Source organism: Euprymna scolopes, chromosome 29 (assembly GCF_053919585.1).
Source record: "Euprymna scolopes isolate OS-2025 chromosome 29, ASM5391958v1, whole genome shotgun sequence".
Classification (NCBI taxonomy): domain Eukaryota; kingdom Metazoa; phylum Mollusca; class Cephalopoda; order Sepiida; family Sepiolidae; genus Euprymna; species Euprymna scolopes.
The window spans coordinates 93,508,135-93,527,516 of NC_136510.1; the positions used below are offsets into that span (position 1 = coordinate 93,508,135).

The following is a 19,382-nucleotide window of genomic DNA, read 5'->3' on the forward strand; positions in this document are numbered from 1 at the left end:
GCCATCGTCAAGTATTATGTTTATTTTGTGCTTTTTAAACCAAAATGAACGCATTAATTTGTCGTGCGCCCCCCGTCGTATCAAGTAACCGAAGATTATTTTAATGTACATTAAAAAATACATTAGGTTAAAACATGCTGATGTAAACGATTTAAAATAGAACATATGTTTTTTTTTTTTTATTATTATCATTATTATGGAAAACAAACACCAAACAAAAGTACTTTTTAAAAATCGATAAAAGTGCAGAATAGTTAACAGTCGAGAAATTGAGATTTTGGATGCAAGGATTTATAATTTAGACTGCCGAATAATCCAAATACCCCCCCCCTAAAAATAATATATTTAATTATTCACCGATCTTTATACTTTTAAAGTGTTAAAACTGTTTGTAAAATGTATCGTTTCGGAATTTGTTTTAGTTAAGTTGACGTATTGATACATAAAGAAGAAAAAAAAAAGAATTATCGATTTTCATTGGTGGTCGCTTACCTTTTGATAACTTTATACTGAAAACACACACACACACACACACACACACACACACACACACACACACACATATATATATATATATATATATATATATATATATATATATATATATATATATATATATCTTTTTGCAGAATGATTTACCCTAACAACAAACCTTCAGTTTGAATCGTAAGCACGCCTCGGACTTAGCGTTGGTAATAGGATATATATATATATATATATATATATATATATATATATATATATATATATATATATATATATATATATATATATATATATATATATATATAGCGCATGCAATTATCCGACAATAAATGACCACAAAAAAAATTGGATATCTGTATTTTTTTCGTGTATTAATAAGTCAATTTAAGGAAAAATAGGTAATAACGAGTTAATAAATTTTACAATCAGTTTCACTACTATAAAAGTGTACTGGTCGGTAGATAATTAACTTCTATTGCGTTTGGTATACTTTATTTGTTTGTTTCCTCAATGTTTAAATATTCTGCACTTTTACCAAAAACTTTTAAAAGAAATAAAAGCAAAATATTTATTGAATTAATTATATTTTTAGTAAAAAAAGCTTTTGCAGTCAGATTCGAAATGATCTATAAAGATCGATAGATTATTTTTTTATAAAGAGAAGTTGCATTTTATTGTAAATTTCAACAGTATACTCGTGGTAGATAATTTAATTCTACTCGTATGAGTTATTTATTTTTTAATGAGTAGAAACAGATACATTGAGAGCATTGCCAAGGCTGCTGCCAAGAAGGTGGGTTCTCTCTACCGTCCTAGAAAGTTACTTACGCCTGAAAATATCCGTACCTCTACAAGGCCACCAGTCGCCCATGTATGGAGTATTGTTGTCACATTTGGGCTGGTGCACCTGCTACAAGTCTCTCCCACCTGGATAGTGTGCAAAAGAGAGTCGCCACCTTGATAGTTACTGAACTGTCATCTAAGCTTCAACTTCTGTCCCATCGACGAAATGTTGCTTCCCTTTGCCAGTTTAATAACTATTTTAATACTGGATACTCTGACGAACAACGCGCCCTTGTATCCCCCTCAACGTAAATACCCCAACAAACCCGAAAGCTGCAAAATCCCACCCCTACGCTGTGGAGATACCTAGATGTAAGAAAGCCTTCTACTCTAATAGTTTCTTCCCCAGAACGGTTAGATTTTGGAATTCCCTTCCGGATTCCTGCTTCCCCAACTGTACTGACATGCAGAAGTTCAAGTGTAATGTGAACAGACATCTTGCTGCTCAAATCCCTGCAACTTATGTCTGATATTAGCCCCCTACATCAAAGTGGCATTGTGCCTTATTAGGCGTGAAAATGTAATTAAAAATAGTTAAACACTTTTACTCAAACAATTTTTAATAAAAGCAAAATATTTTTTAATCAATTAGATAAAAAGTATTTTCAAAGTCAGTTTCAACACTTTAAAAGTATAAAAGTCGGTGGACGATTAAGTTGCACAATGTTTGGTATAAATTATTTTCTGGTTTTTCAACTTCAAACTATTCTGAAATTTTACCAAAATCTTTTTTTACTGAATAAAAACAAAATAGTTTTAATTAATTAGATAAAAAGTATACAACCAGTTTCAACACTTTAAAAATATAAACGTCGGTAGACGATTACATTATACTACGTTTGGTATAATTTATTGCCTTGTTTTTCAACTTCTAACTATTATTAAATTTTACGAAAATCTTTTTAAATCAATAAAAGCAAAATATACAGTCAGTTTTAACATTTCAAAAGTATAAACGTCGGTAGATTATACAATGTTTAGTGCAAATTATTCCCTTATTTTCCAATTTCTAACTATTCTGAAATGTTATCCAAATCTTTTTAAATGAATAAAAGCAAAATATTTTTTTGTAAATTAAAAATAAATACAGTCACTTACAACAATTTAAAAATATAAGGATCAGTGGATGATTAAATTTTACTGCATTTGGTATAAGTTATGTGTTTAATTCTCCTAAATGTAACTATTCTACATATTTACTATAAAGTAAAAAATAAATAAAAAAGCAAAATATTTTTTAATTTATTAGTTTTTAAATAACTTTTGTACAGTCAGTTTCAATTTTTTTAAAATGAAATAATTGTTTTCTTTTACTCTAAATTTCAGCAGTTTTGCATATATTCGCGGTCAATAATTTAATTTTTATTGCGTTTGGTACAAGTTATTTATTTGATTTTAGTAACTTTCGACTATTCTACACTTTTACCCTAACAATTTAAAACGGATTAAATTAAAAACAAAATATTTTTTTATTAGATAGTAAAAAAAAAAAATAAAAAATAAAAATACAATCAGTTTCAACATTTTAAAACTATAAGGTTCAGTAGATTAATAAATTATACTACTTTTTGCATAAGTTACTTGTTTGTTTTTTGTTTTTTTAACTTTTAACTATTCTGAAATTTTATCAAAAAATTTTAAACAAATAAAATCAAATTTTTAATAAAAAAAAGTTCATTTTTTTACTGATCATGATCTTTTAAAAAAATAGTAATACAGCAGAAGCCCTAAGACGTTACGATGTATAATATGATTTTTTTTTTTTTACACGGTGGTCACCACTTATCAAGGCCCGGAATCCACTCAGGGATAAGGGTTATTGCAAGTACAGTACGTTAGTGTAGAGATTTGATGAAATGTTTACTTAAGGTGGCGGTTCATTAGAAATTTGCTAACGTTGGACTTGTATACATCCAATTTGTAGTCAGGTGGGAAGCAGGCAGACGGAACAGAGTTCCACAGGCGTGCAGTTCTAAGAAAGAAGCTTTGTTCATGGAATCCACGTTTTGATTTAGACACAGATAAAGAGTGGGGGAAATTTTTCACAGTGGATTCAGCTAGACGGGTGTTTTTCGTGAAAGATTGGCGAGGGTGGAGCAGAGATTGGAGTTCAGACGAGCACCTACCATGGAAATAACGATAAAACAAGGATAGGCTCGCAATGTCCCTTCTGTGGGAGAGAGGTTTCAGGGTAGAGAAAGGGGCATACCTCACTAATCCACGAAGTCTATTTTGTACTCTGTCAAGGCAGGATAGGCTACTTTTAGCAGCTCCTGCCCAGATATGGCAGCAGTATTCCATCCTTGGACGTACTTGGCTTTTATATAGATAGAGAATTGCATCAGTAGTTAGATATCTTCTGGAGCGGTGTTATTTATAATGTTATTTGATTATATGCATATGTATTATATACTGTATTTTGTTAGTAATTTTTAATGCCGTATCCCGGGGTATCACTGTACATATTTTTACGTTATTATTATTCTTCTTTCAACTGGAAGAAATGACCCGGTATTTTTTTTCATAATTTTAAAGAAATGTTAGATATTAAATAAATTTATGGCCATTTTTTCTTATTTATTTTCTCCCCATGAAGTCAGAATTAGAACAAAGCCGGTTTTTAATGTTGGGAAATTCAGCTCACCCAAAGGGCACTCTGGATTGTGTCAAAATAAATTGCCTTCGTCTAGAATAACATCTATACTGATTGAAGTGAATGCAGATGAAGTGCAGTATGAGAACATATACTACCCTTTGCTCCTAACCATGAGGATATTTCAACGTTATTATTTCGTATGAAATTGTAGTAGTAGTAGTAATAGAAGTAGTAGTAGTAATTAGTGTTGGGACGGAATCAGGAATCAGAAAAATCGGAGCTTTTGGGGGTATCGGAATCGAAAAAAATTGAGTCTATTTTCCCATGCCAAAACCGATTCCTTAAATTATCTTTTTTTTTTATTTCATTTTGGTTTAAGAAAATATATTCCACTGCCGATAGTAATAGTAAAATAATAAATATTTACTGATTTAAACTTCCCAAAAGACTTACATCTCTAGATCACCCCCTCGGAAGTGTGTTTTTACGTTTGAGGAAATATATGCACATTTAAGATGTGTTTTTACAACAATCGGGACAAAATAATACTTTTATAGTTTAATATTTAGAGATTTATAAAGAAATAGGATCGGAATCGGTAATTGTATCGGAATTGGGAATTTAGTACGAAATTTATAATGCTACCGGAATCGGAAAAAATACTGGAATCGTCCCATCACTAGTAGTAATCCTGATTTCCTTTGATAACGTCTCTCTAAAAAGAGATGGGCGTTCATTTTCAGAGGATTCCCTCTCAATCCCGGCTCCAAACTAGGAGCTCCAAAGATCAAGGATTTTTCTTAGGATATTGGTGGTACCCACAATGGCAGAGGTAAGAAGGCCACTCAATACATCAGGAACTCGTATATATTCTTTCAAATGTCCTTCCAGACGATTAGATACCACATCTAACGTACCTACTATCACCAGGATTACTTGTGGTTTAACCCCGTGCATACGCCTTTTCCCCAAGACCAACCGAACATAATTGCCACGCTTCTCCTTTTCAATCACATTCTTGACTGAGGGCATAGAAAAGTCTACGATTTGCCACCTCATTGACTACAAAATCTTGACGATTATATTTCAATTGCTTGATATTATGACGATTTTGTCCCATCATACTTACACATTGTCATCGTCGCTTATTTTTACATCATTGGGTACCTCCTCAAACCACTTCCTAGCACACTTCACCCCAAATAATAATAATAATAATAATAATAATAATAATAATAATAATAATAATAAAAGAGGCATCTTCCAAGGAGACTCGCTATCACCACTACTGTTCATCATAGCCATGATGCCCTTGAACAGTAATCTGAGAAAGTGTCAAGCCAGATACAGATTCTCCAATACAGAGGAAAAATGAACCACCTGATGTACATGGACGATCTGAAACTTTTTGCAAGGACCGAAAAGGAGCTAGAGACACTAATTAACACTACCAAATGGAATTTGGAATGGAAAAGTGCGAACAACTAGTTATTAGAAAGGGAAAACTGGAAACGACAGAAGGCATGGAACTACCCAACCAAACAGAAATGAGAGTACTAGGGGAACAAGACAACTATAAATACTTGGGAATTCTGGAAGCGGACACCATCAGAGCAACAGAAATGAAAGAGAAAGTTGGAAAGGAATACCTCAGGAGAACAAGTAAACTCCTGGAAACTAAATTATATAGTAGAAACCTAATAAAAGGTAGTAATACATGGGTACTGTCACTAGTAAGATACTCTGGACCGTTTATAGGGTGGACAAAAGAAGAACAGAGACAACTCAACCAGAAAACCAGGAAACTCATGACCATGCATAATGCACTGCACCCAAAGGACGATATTGACAAACTCTACGTGAAAAGGAAAGACGGTGGGAGCGGACTGATCTCTATAGAAGACTGTGTGAAGGACACCACAAAAGGACTAGAAAAATACATAATGCAAAACACTGAAAGAATAATTATGGCAGCGAGAGACACTGAAAAAAAAAAAACAGAAAACAGAGAGACGAACGACAAAACGAGAAAAGAGAAGTGGGAAGAGAAACAACTCCACGGAAGATTCATAAGAATGACAAAAGATGAGAATAACGAAAATACCTGGACATGGATGCGAAAAGGACATATAAACCGTGAAACTGAATCTCTAATAACTGCAGCACAAGATAACTCGATAAGAACCAACCATATCAAAGCAAGGATCGATAAAACACAAGAAAACAGCAAATGCTCTCTGTGGACAAAGAGACGAAACGATAAACCATATAGTAAGCGAATGCAGCAAACTTGTCCAAAAGGAATACAAGAACAGGCATGACCAAGTGGGGAGGGTGGTATACTGGGAATTGTGTAAACGACTGCATTTTGAGCGTACAGACAAATGGTACAAGCATAAACCTGCAACAGCACTCGAAAACGAGAACCACAAAATCCTATGGGACATGGACATACAGACGGACAAACGCATCCAAGCAAGAAGACCAGATGTCGTAATAATTAACAAGAAAGAAAAATCCTGTCTAATCGTGGACTTTGCAGTCCCAGTTGACCACAGGGTGTGCATGAAAGAAAAGGAGAAACGAAGCAAATACACAGAGCTAGCTAGAGAGTTAAAAGGGATTTGGATGATGAAGAAAGTCCAAATAGTACCGATAATAGTAGGAGCACTAGGACCAATCCCGAAAAACTTTGAAAAAAGAATGTCAGAAATTATAATCAGAGGAATAACTGCAAAAGTACAACGACTAACGATAATGAAAACGACTGAAATATTAAGGAAACCCCTTGAATGCGGAGAATAATACAAGACAATATAACGAATAAGCATTACAGGGAATGAAGAACACCGAAACTGCATATTTACAAGTTCTACACCCCCCATCATGCACTCCCCCCATTTTTTCATCACCGATCCCCCCCCCCAAAAAAAAAATGATACCAAAGGGCCAAGAAGGGTCAATAAGGACTGAAAGACCGAGGAGCGAGCGCCAACCAGACCTCGGCTGGACAAGCGCAAAGAGAACTGGGACCTTGGAGAGGCTGAGTACCACTTAAATTCCAGCATAAACCAATGGCCACTACCAGCGAGAAATCAATGGTAAGCGGCTGTTTCGATGATGCAAATTCATTTGCAAATGCTATCGAAGGAGGTGGAGAGGTCTGGACGTCTGGGGAGACTTGTTGTCACTCAGCTTCCAGAGAATACCACAGGTTTCCAATCAGATCGTTTGTTGACTTGTGTGAAAGCTCCATGTGAGCCAATAATAATAATAATAATAATAATAATAATAATAATAATAATGTGAGCCAATAATAATAATCCTTGAATGCGGAGAATAATGCACATGCCTGAGCTAGACAAACTGCTGTGGAGGCGAAACAGGAAGAAACGTCACAGAGAATGAAGAACACTGAAGCTGCATATTAACAAGTTCTACATCCCCATCATGCATCCCCTCCCATTGTCCCAATCACCGTTCCCCCCCTCCAAAAAAAAAAAAAACGAGTGATACCAAATAGCCGAGAAGGGTCAAGGAGGATGGAAAGATCAAGGAGAGAGCACTGACCAGACCTCCGCTGGACAAACGCGAAGAGAACTGGAACCTTGGGGAGGCTTAGTGCCACTCAAATTCCAGGATAGACCAATGACCGCTGCCAGCGAGAAATCGGCGGTGAGAAGCTGTTGCGATAACTCAAATTTAGTTGCAAATGTTATGGAAGGAGGTCGAGAGTGCTGGACGTCTCGGGCGACTTGTTGTCACTCAGCTTACAAGGAACAGCACAGGTTTTTCAATCATATCTTTGGTGACTTGTGTGAAAGCTCCATGTGAGATAATAATAATAACAACAACAACAACAATAATAATAATAATAATAATAATAATAATAATAATAATAATAATAATAATAATAATAATATCGAAAAGCGCGCACTAGACTGGGGACGACAAAAAGCATGAAACTACCCAAGCAAACGGAGACATCTCGATCAGAAGAATAGGAAACTCATGACCATGCCCAATGCACTTCGCTTAAAGTACGATGTTAACCGACTCTACGTGAAAAGGAAAGACGGCGGGAGAGGACGGTTTGTAGAGAAGACTGTGTAAATGACACACAAAAAAAATTTAAAAAAAATGCATAATGCAAAACACTGAAAGGATAATTATTGCAGTGAAAAACACTGAAAAAGTAAACAAAACAGAGACAAAGGATAAGACAAGAAAAGAAAGATGTGAAAAGAAACAACTACACGGAAGATTCCTAAGGATGACAACATATGAGAATAATGAAAACATTTGGATATAGATGCGAAAAGGATACATACACCGAAAAACTGAATCATTAATGACTGCAGCACAAGACAACCGCACGATAACCAACCACATTAAAGCAAAGCTCGACAAAACACAAGGAAACAGCAAATGCAAACTCTGTGAACAAAGAAATCGAACGATAAACCATATAGTAAGCGAATACTGTAAACTGGCCCAAAAGCAATACAAGAACAGGCACGACCAAGTGGGGAGGGCAGTACACTAAGAACTATGCAAACAACTACATCTCGAACACAGAGACAAATGGTAAACCGTAAACCGGCAATAGTACTTGAAAACGAGAATCATAAAATCCTATGGGACACCGACATACAAGCAGATAAACACATCCAAGCAAGAAACCCGTTATAATTAACGAGAAAGAAAAGTCCTGCCAAATCATAGACTTTGCCATTCCAGCTGACCACACTGTGAATATCAAAGAAAAGAAAAAAAATGGAGCAAATACACAGAGCTATCCAAAGAGCTGAAAGGGATATGGATGATGAAGACAATCAGAATAATACCTATAACAGTAGGAGCACTAGGAATAATTCCGAAAAGTTTTGGAAAAAGAATGGGAGCAATTGGAATCAGAGGAATGGCTAGAAAGATACAACGAATTAGAATAATAAAAACAGCTGAAATATTAAGCGAAACCCTTGAATTCGAAGACTAATACACATGAGCGGGCCAAACAAATTGCTACAGAGGCAAAACACGAAGAAGCGTCACATGGAACCAAGAACACTGAAGCTGCATATCTACAAATTCTCTATCCCCTAACCCATCCCCTCCCATTGCCCCATCACCGCCCCTCCCAAAAGAGTGATACAAAATAGCCGAGAAGGATAAAGGAGGATTAAAAGACCGAGGAGAGAACACTGACCAGACCTCCGCTCGACTAATGCCAAGAGAACTGGGAACTTAGGGAGACTTATTGCCACTCACATTCTAGTCGAAACCAATGGCCGCTGCAAGCGAGAAATCAATGGTAAGCGGCTGTTGCAAGAATGCAAATTCACTTACAAATGTTATCGAAAGAGGTGGAGAGTACTGGAAATCTGAGGAGACTTGTAGTTATTCAGTTTCCAGGGAATACCATGGGTTGTTTTCAAGGAGAGATCTTTGATGACCTGTACGAAAGCTCTTTGTGATCTGCTGCTGCTGCTGCTAATAATAATAATAATAATAATAATAATAATAATAATAATAATAATAATAATAATAATAATAATAATAATAGATTGACAGATAGATAGATAGAGAGTAGGAGTTGTAGTAGTGGTAGAATTGCGAGGATCTTTCAGGGAAATCATCGTGTGTGATCACTCACTGGAAATAGCAAACGTCTTTTCCTGGAGCCTGAGTGACGGCAAGTCTCCCCATATTAACGGCATTCACGACTTCTTTTGATAACCGATTCAAATTACTTTGTATCATCACAACAGCCGTTTACCACTGATTTTTCGCTCGGAGCGATCACTGTTCTTCTCTAAAAATTTGAGTAACAATAAGTCTCCCCAAGCTTCCAGTACTGTTCACACCCTTCCAAGTGGAGGTCTAGTTGGTGGCCTTTCTCCTCAATCTTTGGAACTTTCTCGACATTTCATCACTATTTTGTTTGGTTCCAACCGATGCTGGTTCTAACATGTTTATGCGTGTGAGTGTGTGTGCGTGTAAAAGAGAGAGAGAGAGAGAGAGAGAGAGAGAGAGGGATAGAGAGAGAGTGAGAGTCCTGTGTTATAAGGCGGAGCATTATTAGTAGTAGTTGCATTATCATTCTTAGTAGTAATAGTAATATTAAGAAATACTCACGTTATAACCACCCATGATATTAAATCCGAGAGTGCCTTCTTCGCTCTCTAAGACGACTGCAACCCTGGGGTCTTGTCTTGTCTGCAATAAATAGTGGTACAGATGGCCCATAATTAGTCGGAGAGAGTAGTCGGCCAGGGAACGAACTGATGATCAGGGGCGATGCAGCGTGTGTTCCGAGGGACAGGCAAATGGGGAAAGGGAAAGGGGGCGTTTGAAACAGGGTTGAGGTGTCGAGAGAGGGAGAGAGAAAGAGAGAGGGGGAGAGAGAGAAAGTAGGGGATTCGATGGCAGCAAGAGTGGAGGTGGACAAGTTTACTGTGGGCAATAGATAAAGATACGTAGATGTCTATATATGTCTATCTACATGTATATAGTCATACACAGTGTCACGCTGTATCACAGCTCTTTATAGAAGTGCTTTCAGCTGAGATTGAAAACCGACCGTTTCCTTTATAAAGATTCTTTCTTCTACACACTCAACGCATGCCACGAGGAAAGAATACCTCAATAAACAAAATCAACTTCCGTGAAGTGCTCTATTCTCTTACTAAGAACTTTGAATTATGCTAATGGCAGTAATATCGCTAATGGCATATCTATCTCTATCCCCCATCTCTCTCATTTCCCCACTCTCTCTCTTTATATATATATATATATATATATATATATATATATATATATATATATATATACACACACACACACACACACGGAATGTTCTTGCTTAATGAGCTTTTTTTGTAATTTTTCAATTTTTCGAATTGTCGTTCTTATTTCTTGATCGAATCTGTGCAAGGAAGTTCCATAATCGTCTTCGTTTATCTGTTTTTTTTTTCTTCTTTTGGTTGTTTTTCTTTTTAGATGGACGAAGGCGACTATGGAACTTTCTTGCACGGATTCGACTGAGAAATAAGAACGATAATTCGAAAATTTGCAAAATTGCAAAATTACATTCCGTATATATATATATATATATATATATATATATATATATATATATATATATATATATATATATATATATATAAGGAAAGAATGAGTCCAAAATCATATTTATTTATTTTTTATTTGAGCGAATATATATATATATATATATATATATATATATATATATATATATATATATATATATATATATATATATATATCCTTTCCGGTCTTACGCACGTTTCATAGCCCGTAACGAAGAATACCGGTGTTGGTTTATTTGGTTCAAAGACAATAAAATATTAAAAGAAAAAAGACAGAGTGTTCAAAAACAAAACACAAATGATGCAATTGGAAATGATGATATTGGAAAAAAGAAATATTTAAAAACACGAATAATTCATCTAAAGATGTAAATAAAAAAAAATAGCTCCTTTCCCATTTCTTACACTGCCTTGGAATATTCTCCAGCTCTATCTTTAGAAATCTAATTCCATCGAGTTTACTTAATATTTAATCCTGATTGCTATTTTATTTTCATACAGCCATCGGGTTTGTAGTGTAATTCAAACCTTGTCGGTAGCTGAATACCTGATGTTTCGTCAGGGCTATCAAGGGTATATTTTATCCTGATGGAATCACTAGACGGGGTGCCTATCACGACTAAGAAAGTCCCATCTACCCTCGAGAGAAGGATATACCGCGCCAGTTTCTCAACCTGGGATTTTACCTTGCGATTCATACAGTGTCTCGCCTTCCCAAATGGTCACCCATCTGGCACTGACCAGGCTCAACGTTGCTGCTTAACTCTGGTGATCTTGTGAGAACCGGTGTGTTAAGGTATATATATATATATATATATATATATATATATATATATATATATATATATATATATATATATATATATGTGTGTGTGTGTGTGTGTGTGTGTGTGTGTGTGTGTGTGTGTGTGTTGTTTGTTTTGGTTTTAGTGATATGTTTTGAATGAATTCAATTATTTACGAAAGTGCATTTTTACCTAAATGCTACTTGGGAATAATTTTTCCTTTAACCAATTTGGTACCCCCACATGGGGAGCGGTATATATATTATTTTTAATATATAATTATCCTATGTATATATATATATATATATATATATATATATATATATATATATATATATATATATATATATATATGCGCGCACGCGCGCGTGTGTGTGTGAGAGAGAGAGAGACAGAGGGAGGGAGAGAGAGACCAACATAATTTTCATACATACTTAGATATATTGGAGAGGAAAAATTTGCTCTCTAGTTCAGAAATGTTTTTACTCTTATCCAATACACCGGATAAAAATTTATGGAAACAGAAATTCCTTGATTCACGGAAAAGTAGTATATTTTCTAAATTCCCATGCATTATTCCATCGCATAAAGTTTAAAACATTGGGAGATTTTTTTTTTATTAAGTTACCTTTTCAAAATCCTATTTTAGAATAAACACATTTGATATCGTCAGATCATTACTCCTAAAAATAAGCTAATATTAACTCGAGAATAATGCGTTAAAAAATATGGTTGTCTCCGCCGTGAGGTAACAAAAATAACACTAGTGAAAAGATTTTTTTTTGTCATATTTTGGCTGGTGAATGTTCATTTGAGGGTTTTTGATAGAAGTATATCAAATTTGATTTGCCCACACACTTTCCTTGCACGACCGCTTGGTCTCTCATCTCTCTTCCCCCTCTCTCTTTATTACCATATATATCCAGTATCTATTCAGTAGATATCTCACTGCTGATGCAGGTCTCTATCTATATAAAAGCCAGGTACATCCAAGGATGGAATACTGTTGCCACATCTGGGCAGGAGCTGCTAGAAAGGACTTGTCCTGCTTTGATAGAGTTAAAAATAGACTTCGTAGCCTCGGAGGAGACGTCCTTTTCTCTTCCCTGCAATCTCTATCTCACAGAAAAGATGTTGCGAGTTTGTCTCTGCTGTATCGTTATTTTCATGGAAAGTGTTCGACTGAGCTTCAGTCTATGATCCCCTCCCTCGCCAAACTTTCACAAGAAACACTCGTTTAGCTGAAAGCACTATAAATAATTCCCCCCACTCTTTATCTGTGCCTAAACCTAAACGTAAGTTCCATGAACAAAGCTTCTTTCTTAGAACTGCACGCATGTTGAATTGCCTTCCGTTTTCCTGCTTTCCAGCTGACTACAATATGGTTGTCTTCGAGTCTAACGTAAACAAGTCCTTGATGAGCCGTTCCACTTGTTAACAAATTTAACGAATTTCCATTTACTAACGATTACTATATTGTCAAATTTCTACTGTACACTCTTTAACCGATATCCTCGAGTGGCCTCTTGGCCTTGATCAGGGGTGATGCCTATGTAAAATATATATATATATATATATATATATATATATAACAATCATGACGGTGCTAGTTTCAATCTCTTTTAATTGTATGCTATTTGTGTTCCAATTCGTTTGACTTGTTGTCCTCGTGATCTTCGTTATTTACGTGACTCATGAAAACGCTATGTTGTACTATGAACACTAGAATTACGTAATGTTGGCTCGGTTTCGACACGCAGCACACATATCTTTAAAAAATGAATTATTTTTTAAATAAATTGAGAAATACATTTTTGGGACTTTTCTTTTAGGGTTAAGATGAGGGTTGGAATACTTAAAATTGTTTGTGAATGTAAATTAAATTTTTAGGGTTTAGTGTTAGGGTTAGGATTTTAGGTTAGAGTTTAGGGTTAGTGTCAGTGTTTAGGTCTAGGGTTAGACTGATTTAATTTGTCCGTGAATATGAACAAAATTTATAGGGTTAGGATTTAGGGCCAGTGTTAATGTTTCTGGCTAAGGTTAAACTGATTAAATTTATGCGTAAAAGTTATGATTAAGGGGTAGGGTTAGGATTAGAGTGATTAAATTTTGCAAGATTAAAAACAGAATTTTTTCTTCCAAATTATTCGACTTTTAATCACTAAGCATTTTTGCCATCGTGTTTCGATTGGCTAATCAATTTGATCAGCAAATCTCATATTCTGGTAGTTTACGTCAACTGCCAGTCGAACCCGAGCCAACGTTTGCAAAGTGCAAAAGTACCTTGAAAACTTTTAGTATATAACACCTTTATTCTTAAAAAAAAAAAAATAATAAAACGAATGTACTGAAAACTTTACTCATTAAAACAAATAAATAAACCAAAACTAATCATCAACAAAAACATTTTAATAGTAGAAATAAATACATGCATAGGGGGGGGTGATATAGCAACATGTTATAAAAAATAGCACGTGGATACCGGGGACAACAAAAGTCTATCACCCATATAAATATCCTAGCAACATGTCCTTTACTGATAACCAGCCTTGATGATAGATATTGACGGACCAGAAAGTACTCAGATGAAAAGCAATTATGGCAGATACATCGGCCACTTTCCACTCGAAAGAAGAGGATACATTAGGCAATTAAAACTGATTTAGACAAAAGTGTGTAGACAGAATTTGTGTAAAGTATGTAATGATTATATATATATATATATATAGAGAGAGAGAGAGAGAGATAGATAGATAGATAGATAGATAGAGAGAGAGAGAGAGAGAGAGAGAGAGAGAGAGATTTTAAAGCTTTTAACGTGACCTTCTGACTATTACGCTAACAGTCGTTTCCTCTGATGAGAAGAAAAACATTCTTTGAAAGTCCGCGGATTAAGGAACACCGAATAATAAAGAAACTTTTTGTAAAATTCTACTCTACAACTCTTCTTCTTCTTCTTCGTCTTCTTCTCCCTCTCTCTCTCTCTCTCTCTCTCTCTCTCTCTCGGTATATATATATATATATATATATATATATATATATATATATATATATATATATAATCATCATACAGTACTGTTTCACAGCTCATCAGTGCGGTTAGACATTCAACTACCTCAAGCCAGGATCGAAACCCGATCGCCCAAACGACAGTCGGAGCTTCTAACCGTTGCGCTCTACAGCTACTGTTATGCGGGTAGTGAATTTACAATGTTTTGGCATTGTCCAAAAACCTACGCTCAATTTGTTTACACAAAGAGAATCGCTTCATATGCTAATGATAATTTGTATATCACTTCCCAAATGCTCAAACTAAGATAGCAGAAAGCCGATTTCGCTCTATCACAGCTCTTCAGTATGGCGACTAGGCAAGTACCTATACCAAGCTCGGACTTGAACCAACAACCATCGAGCTGTTAGTCAGTAGCTCTACCAAACAGACCACAAGATCGGTGCCGGTGTGCATGATATCTTACAGTGCTTTACACCATTATTGACCACCACTCCCATAGTGTTACATTTGTTTTTTGTTTTGTTTTGTTTTTACAAAGAGATTTGTATTGACTCTAAAGCAGTAGTCACCGATATCATTACCAAGAGTGCTCAATCCGAGAATAAAGAGCGTTATATATATACTAGCAGAAGTACTCGTCGTTGACTGGGTTCAAAAACAGCCTACAGAAAATGGACTGTGATTGATGAAAGTATGATAGGTTATGAAAAGGAGGGGGTTGTAAAGAGATAGGTTTTCATACTCTAAAATTTTACCCGAAGCAAAATATTATGAAAGTAAAGATAATTTTCGCGAAAATATATTTTTTATATCAACTTTATTTCCATTCGTAGCCAAGAGTGACCAACAAAATAATGTTTCCTTACAAAGAGAAAATATTATACATATAAGATTATAAATATACAAGAAATAAATGTTACCATAGTCAATAAAAGTTACTTTTATGGTAGAAAAGTTTATTGGTTTGTATTTTTAAGTAGTTTGTAAACATTTTTTTTTTAAATTCACGAACCGGTTAAAAAAATCAAAATGGCAGCGCCTTTGAAATGGAGAGCCCCGTTTTCAATTTGAAGGAGGGGCTCTTGAGCATTCTGTGTTAACAATTTAAGAGAGTTTCGTCAACGTAAGGAATATTTATAAACATATTTTAATCTTTTCCGTTATTTTGTGCTTGAGGAATATTCGATTATGGCATATGTAGTTTATTTAAAAATTCATTTAAGTAGTTATCGCCTCAAATTTCGTTTTAATTTCGGTTCGCTGAAATTATTTCAAGTAAAGAGCATTAAAAACTATTTAAAAAAAAAACAAAAAAACATGAACTGAAACGGTAACATTTATTTCTTGTATATTTATTTTTTCGGGTAGTCGTTTGTTGGCTTTTCTGCTAAACACTCTTACTAAATAATGTCGACGAAATATCGAAAAACAAAGAAACAAAAACAGTTTTGAAAAATAATGAAGCTTTACTTACTTTAATAAAATAATCCAAAACAGCAAAAAGGGATATTTAAAAAGTAAACACATAATTACTTTAGTTTTTTTTAATTCCTTCTAGTACTAACAAAAAAAATAAAAAGGTTATGTAAATGTTTTTAAAAAGACACGTAATCACGTGAGCAGGATTTTTTCCTGCTTTTGACACGATAACAAGTAACGTTCTTATTTTTTATTATTTATCTATTTTCGAAAGACTGCCACGTGTAAGTGGAGAAGGAAAAAACAGAGTTATGCAAAATTTGTGCCGAGAATTGTCTAAAGTTTCGACTTTTTTTTTTGGCTTTCACTTTAATAAGAACGTGAATTTATGAGGTGAATTTATTCGAAACAATATGATTCAACTCAAAAAAATAAATAAAAGCTAACGTGAATTAAGATTAAAGTTATGGTTTTATTGTGGACACTCACCCCTTTTCAAAAACCTTGTAAAACTTTGTGACATATTTACATTTTATGGAGGTCAGGCGCGAACGAACACCCAATAATTATATTATGCCATATTTCTTCAAACTGAAACATAATTATCAAAGTATACTTACGCAAATAGATATAAAAAGTCTTTGTTAAAATTTCTGCCATATTTCCATGGAGAACAGGCAGACCCCACAATTTTATTATACCATCCCTATTTAAGTTGAAATATACTCATCAAAGTATTCTTATGTACATCTATATCAAAAACACTTATAAACGTTTTTTTTTTCATTTTTCATTTCCATACTTTGGGGGCCAGGCGCGAACGCAGACCGCACAATTTTTATGAACCACCATTCTGCTAGATCAAACATACCCATTCCTGATCCTCGATAGATCTTCTATCATTATATGTAATCAGTTTTTTAAAATAGTCAACCATATAGGAGCCTATTCGTGACCACACACACACACACACACACACACACACACACACACACACAGTTTTATATTATATATATATATATATATATATATATATATATATATATATATATATATATATAATATCTTTATTCAGTAAGTGTTTCTCTGTAACTGAACAAAATTTGATCAAGTGTGAAACGTCTCATTTTATAAAAATGTAAATTTCTGAATTAAATGTTTGGAATGTGGCTTTTTTCCCATAAACTTTTAGGGTGTAGTATTGATACCCTTATGTGGGAAGGATTTTAAAATCTATCTTAAAAAAAGTTTCTTTTAAAAGGTTTTCAAATGATTTTAAATTTGTTTGTGTCTTAAATTAGGAGTATATATATATATATATATATATATATATATATATATATATATATATATATATATATATATATATATATATATATACACAAGTTAGAAAGCATTTCATCCAAGGCATGAAAATTGTTAAACAAAATGTTTTTACTATAGGCTTTAAAATTAAAGGTACAAAATTCAATTTGAAATTTATTTATCTTCAAAGTGCACTTTTATAAATTTTACAAAGTAAGGTTATAAAAATTTAATTTAAATTGAATCCCAAAATTACCTTCGATTTATTTTATGTAATGTCCATTCTGTTGCATTTTAAAAAAATAATTGAAAATTTATATGTATATCATTAATTGCTAGATGAAAGTTAATCTTTTTAAAGGTTTGAATATTCTCTCTGATTCAGTTTCTATTTCTCCTCACACCACAACTCTTTGTAATACGGATCTGAATAATGAGAAAATCTGAATTTTTTAACAAGAACTTTAAAATAACTTTTTTAGATTAATTTTTTTAAAACTTCTTCCACAGTAGAAAATTTAATAAAGAACGTGTTTCATGTAAGTTTCATTAACAAATATTCAGTACATAACGAGAAAAATAGAGATGAAAATTTCAAAAGGACTATATAACTGGATACGGTCAATAGTAGTCGTCGCCAGCGAAAGTCTTTGTTATTATTATTATTATTATTATTATTATTATTATTATTATTATTATTATTATTATTATTTAAAACATTTTGTGTCCTGCTCTTTCACGCGGAGACTAATATATATATATATATATATATATATATATATATATATATATATATATATATATATATATGTATGTTTGGCAGCATGTCATTATTCAAGCACATTTGATTGAACACGAAATTCTTTTTTCCGATTTTTCTGGATCTCATTTCGATTAACAGAGCGGTCCTTTTTATTTCAATATATTCGATAGAAAGTTCTTGAGTAGAATATGGCTAAACAACAACCAACTTTTGGGCGCCATTTTGTATAACATGCCAATTGAAATAAAAAAGACCACTCGACGAATCAAAAAGATATACAGAAAAATCGGAAAAAAGAATATCTGATTGAACACGACAGAGTTATTCTTTTTTCCGATATATGCATATATACATATATATATATATATATATATATATATATATATATATATACATACCTATCTATATATACATATCTATCTATATACATATATATATGCGCGTGTGTACGAGAGAGAGAGAGAGAGAGAGAGAGAGAGAGAGAGAGCAAGAGAGCTAGGGATATAGGTCTCGCTCTATCAGTTACCCGCTTTTTTAGAGAGAAGCGAGACCTTTTTCACCGCTTGAAATCTCGCCAGCTACGAAAAAGAGACACGGTATGGCGATCAATTTCCAATTCGTTTTAATTATTCTTTTCCAGTGTTATTACATTTGATTTGAAACACTTGCATGTTAATGTGAAACGGCTATAATGCTAATAATATCAATGTTGAATGTTTCATTATTTACTCTATGCCATTATGTTGTTTGAACTGCTTCCTTTGTGTCAGCTCGTTTGACTGGCTAGTCTATTGGTTTTCACCGATTATTTGTTTTGATACCTCGTTATAATACATTTTCCTACTGCAGTTTGTAGAACTCTCTTTCAGCTGAATTATTTCATCCTACGTATAGACTCCTATCTTTGTGATAATCATTTTCCGTTATTGTTAGCTCTTTATATTAAGTAGCTTTATGCTTTGTCTGAAGCGACTTCCACAATGCCACGGGCAACTTGTGTACACACATCTAATGAATTACATGCTAATATGCTAGCAAGTTGAGCTTGTGGGCATACTGT

General features: G+C 33.9%; 1 protein-coding gene across 3 annotated transcripts in view; it reads right to left on the minus strand.

Moving 5' to 3' along the window:
- Nucleotides 1-19,382, minus strand: part of LOC145252783 (E3 ubiquitin-protein ligase PDZRN3-B-like) — a 703,291-nt gene that overhangs the window by 538,531 nt on the left and 145,378 nt on the right. For 2 of the 3 annotated variants that reach the window (XM_080112723.1, XM_080112724.1), the window contains exon 2: nt 10,064-10,144. The exons of the other annotated variant lie outside the window; for it this stretch is intronic. In XM_080112723.1, coding sequence (XP_079968849.1) covers nt 10,064-10,144 — 81 coding nt within the window. The remainder of the gene's footprint in view (nt 1-10,063; nt 10,145-19,382) is intronic. 3 annotated transcript variants of the gene reach the window in all.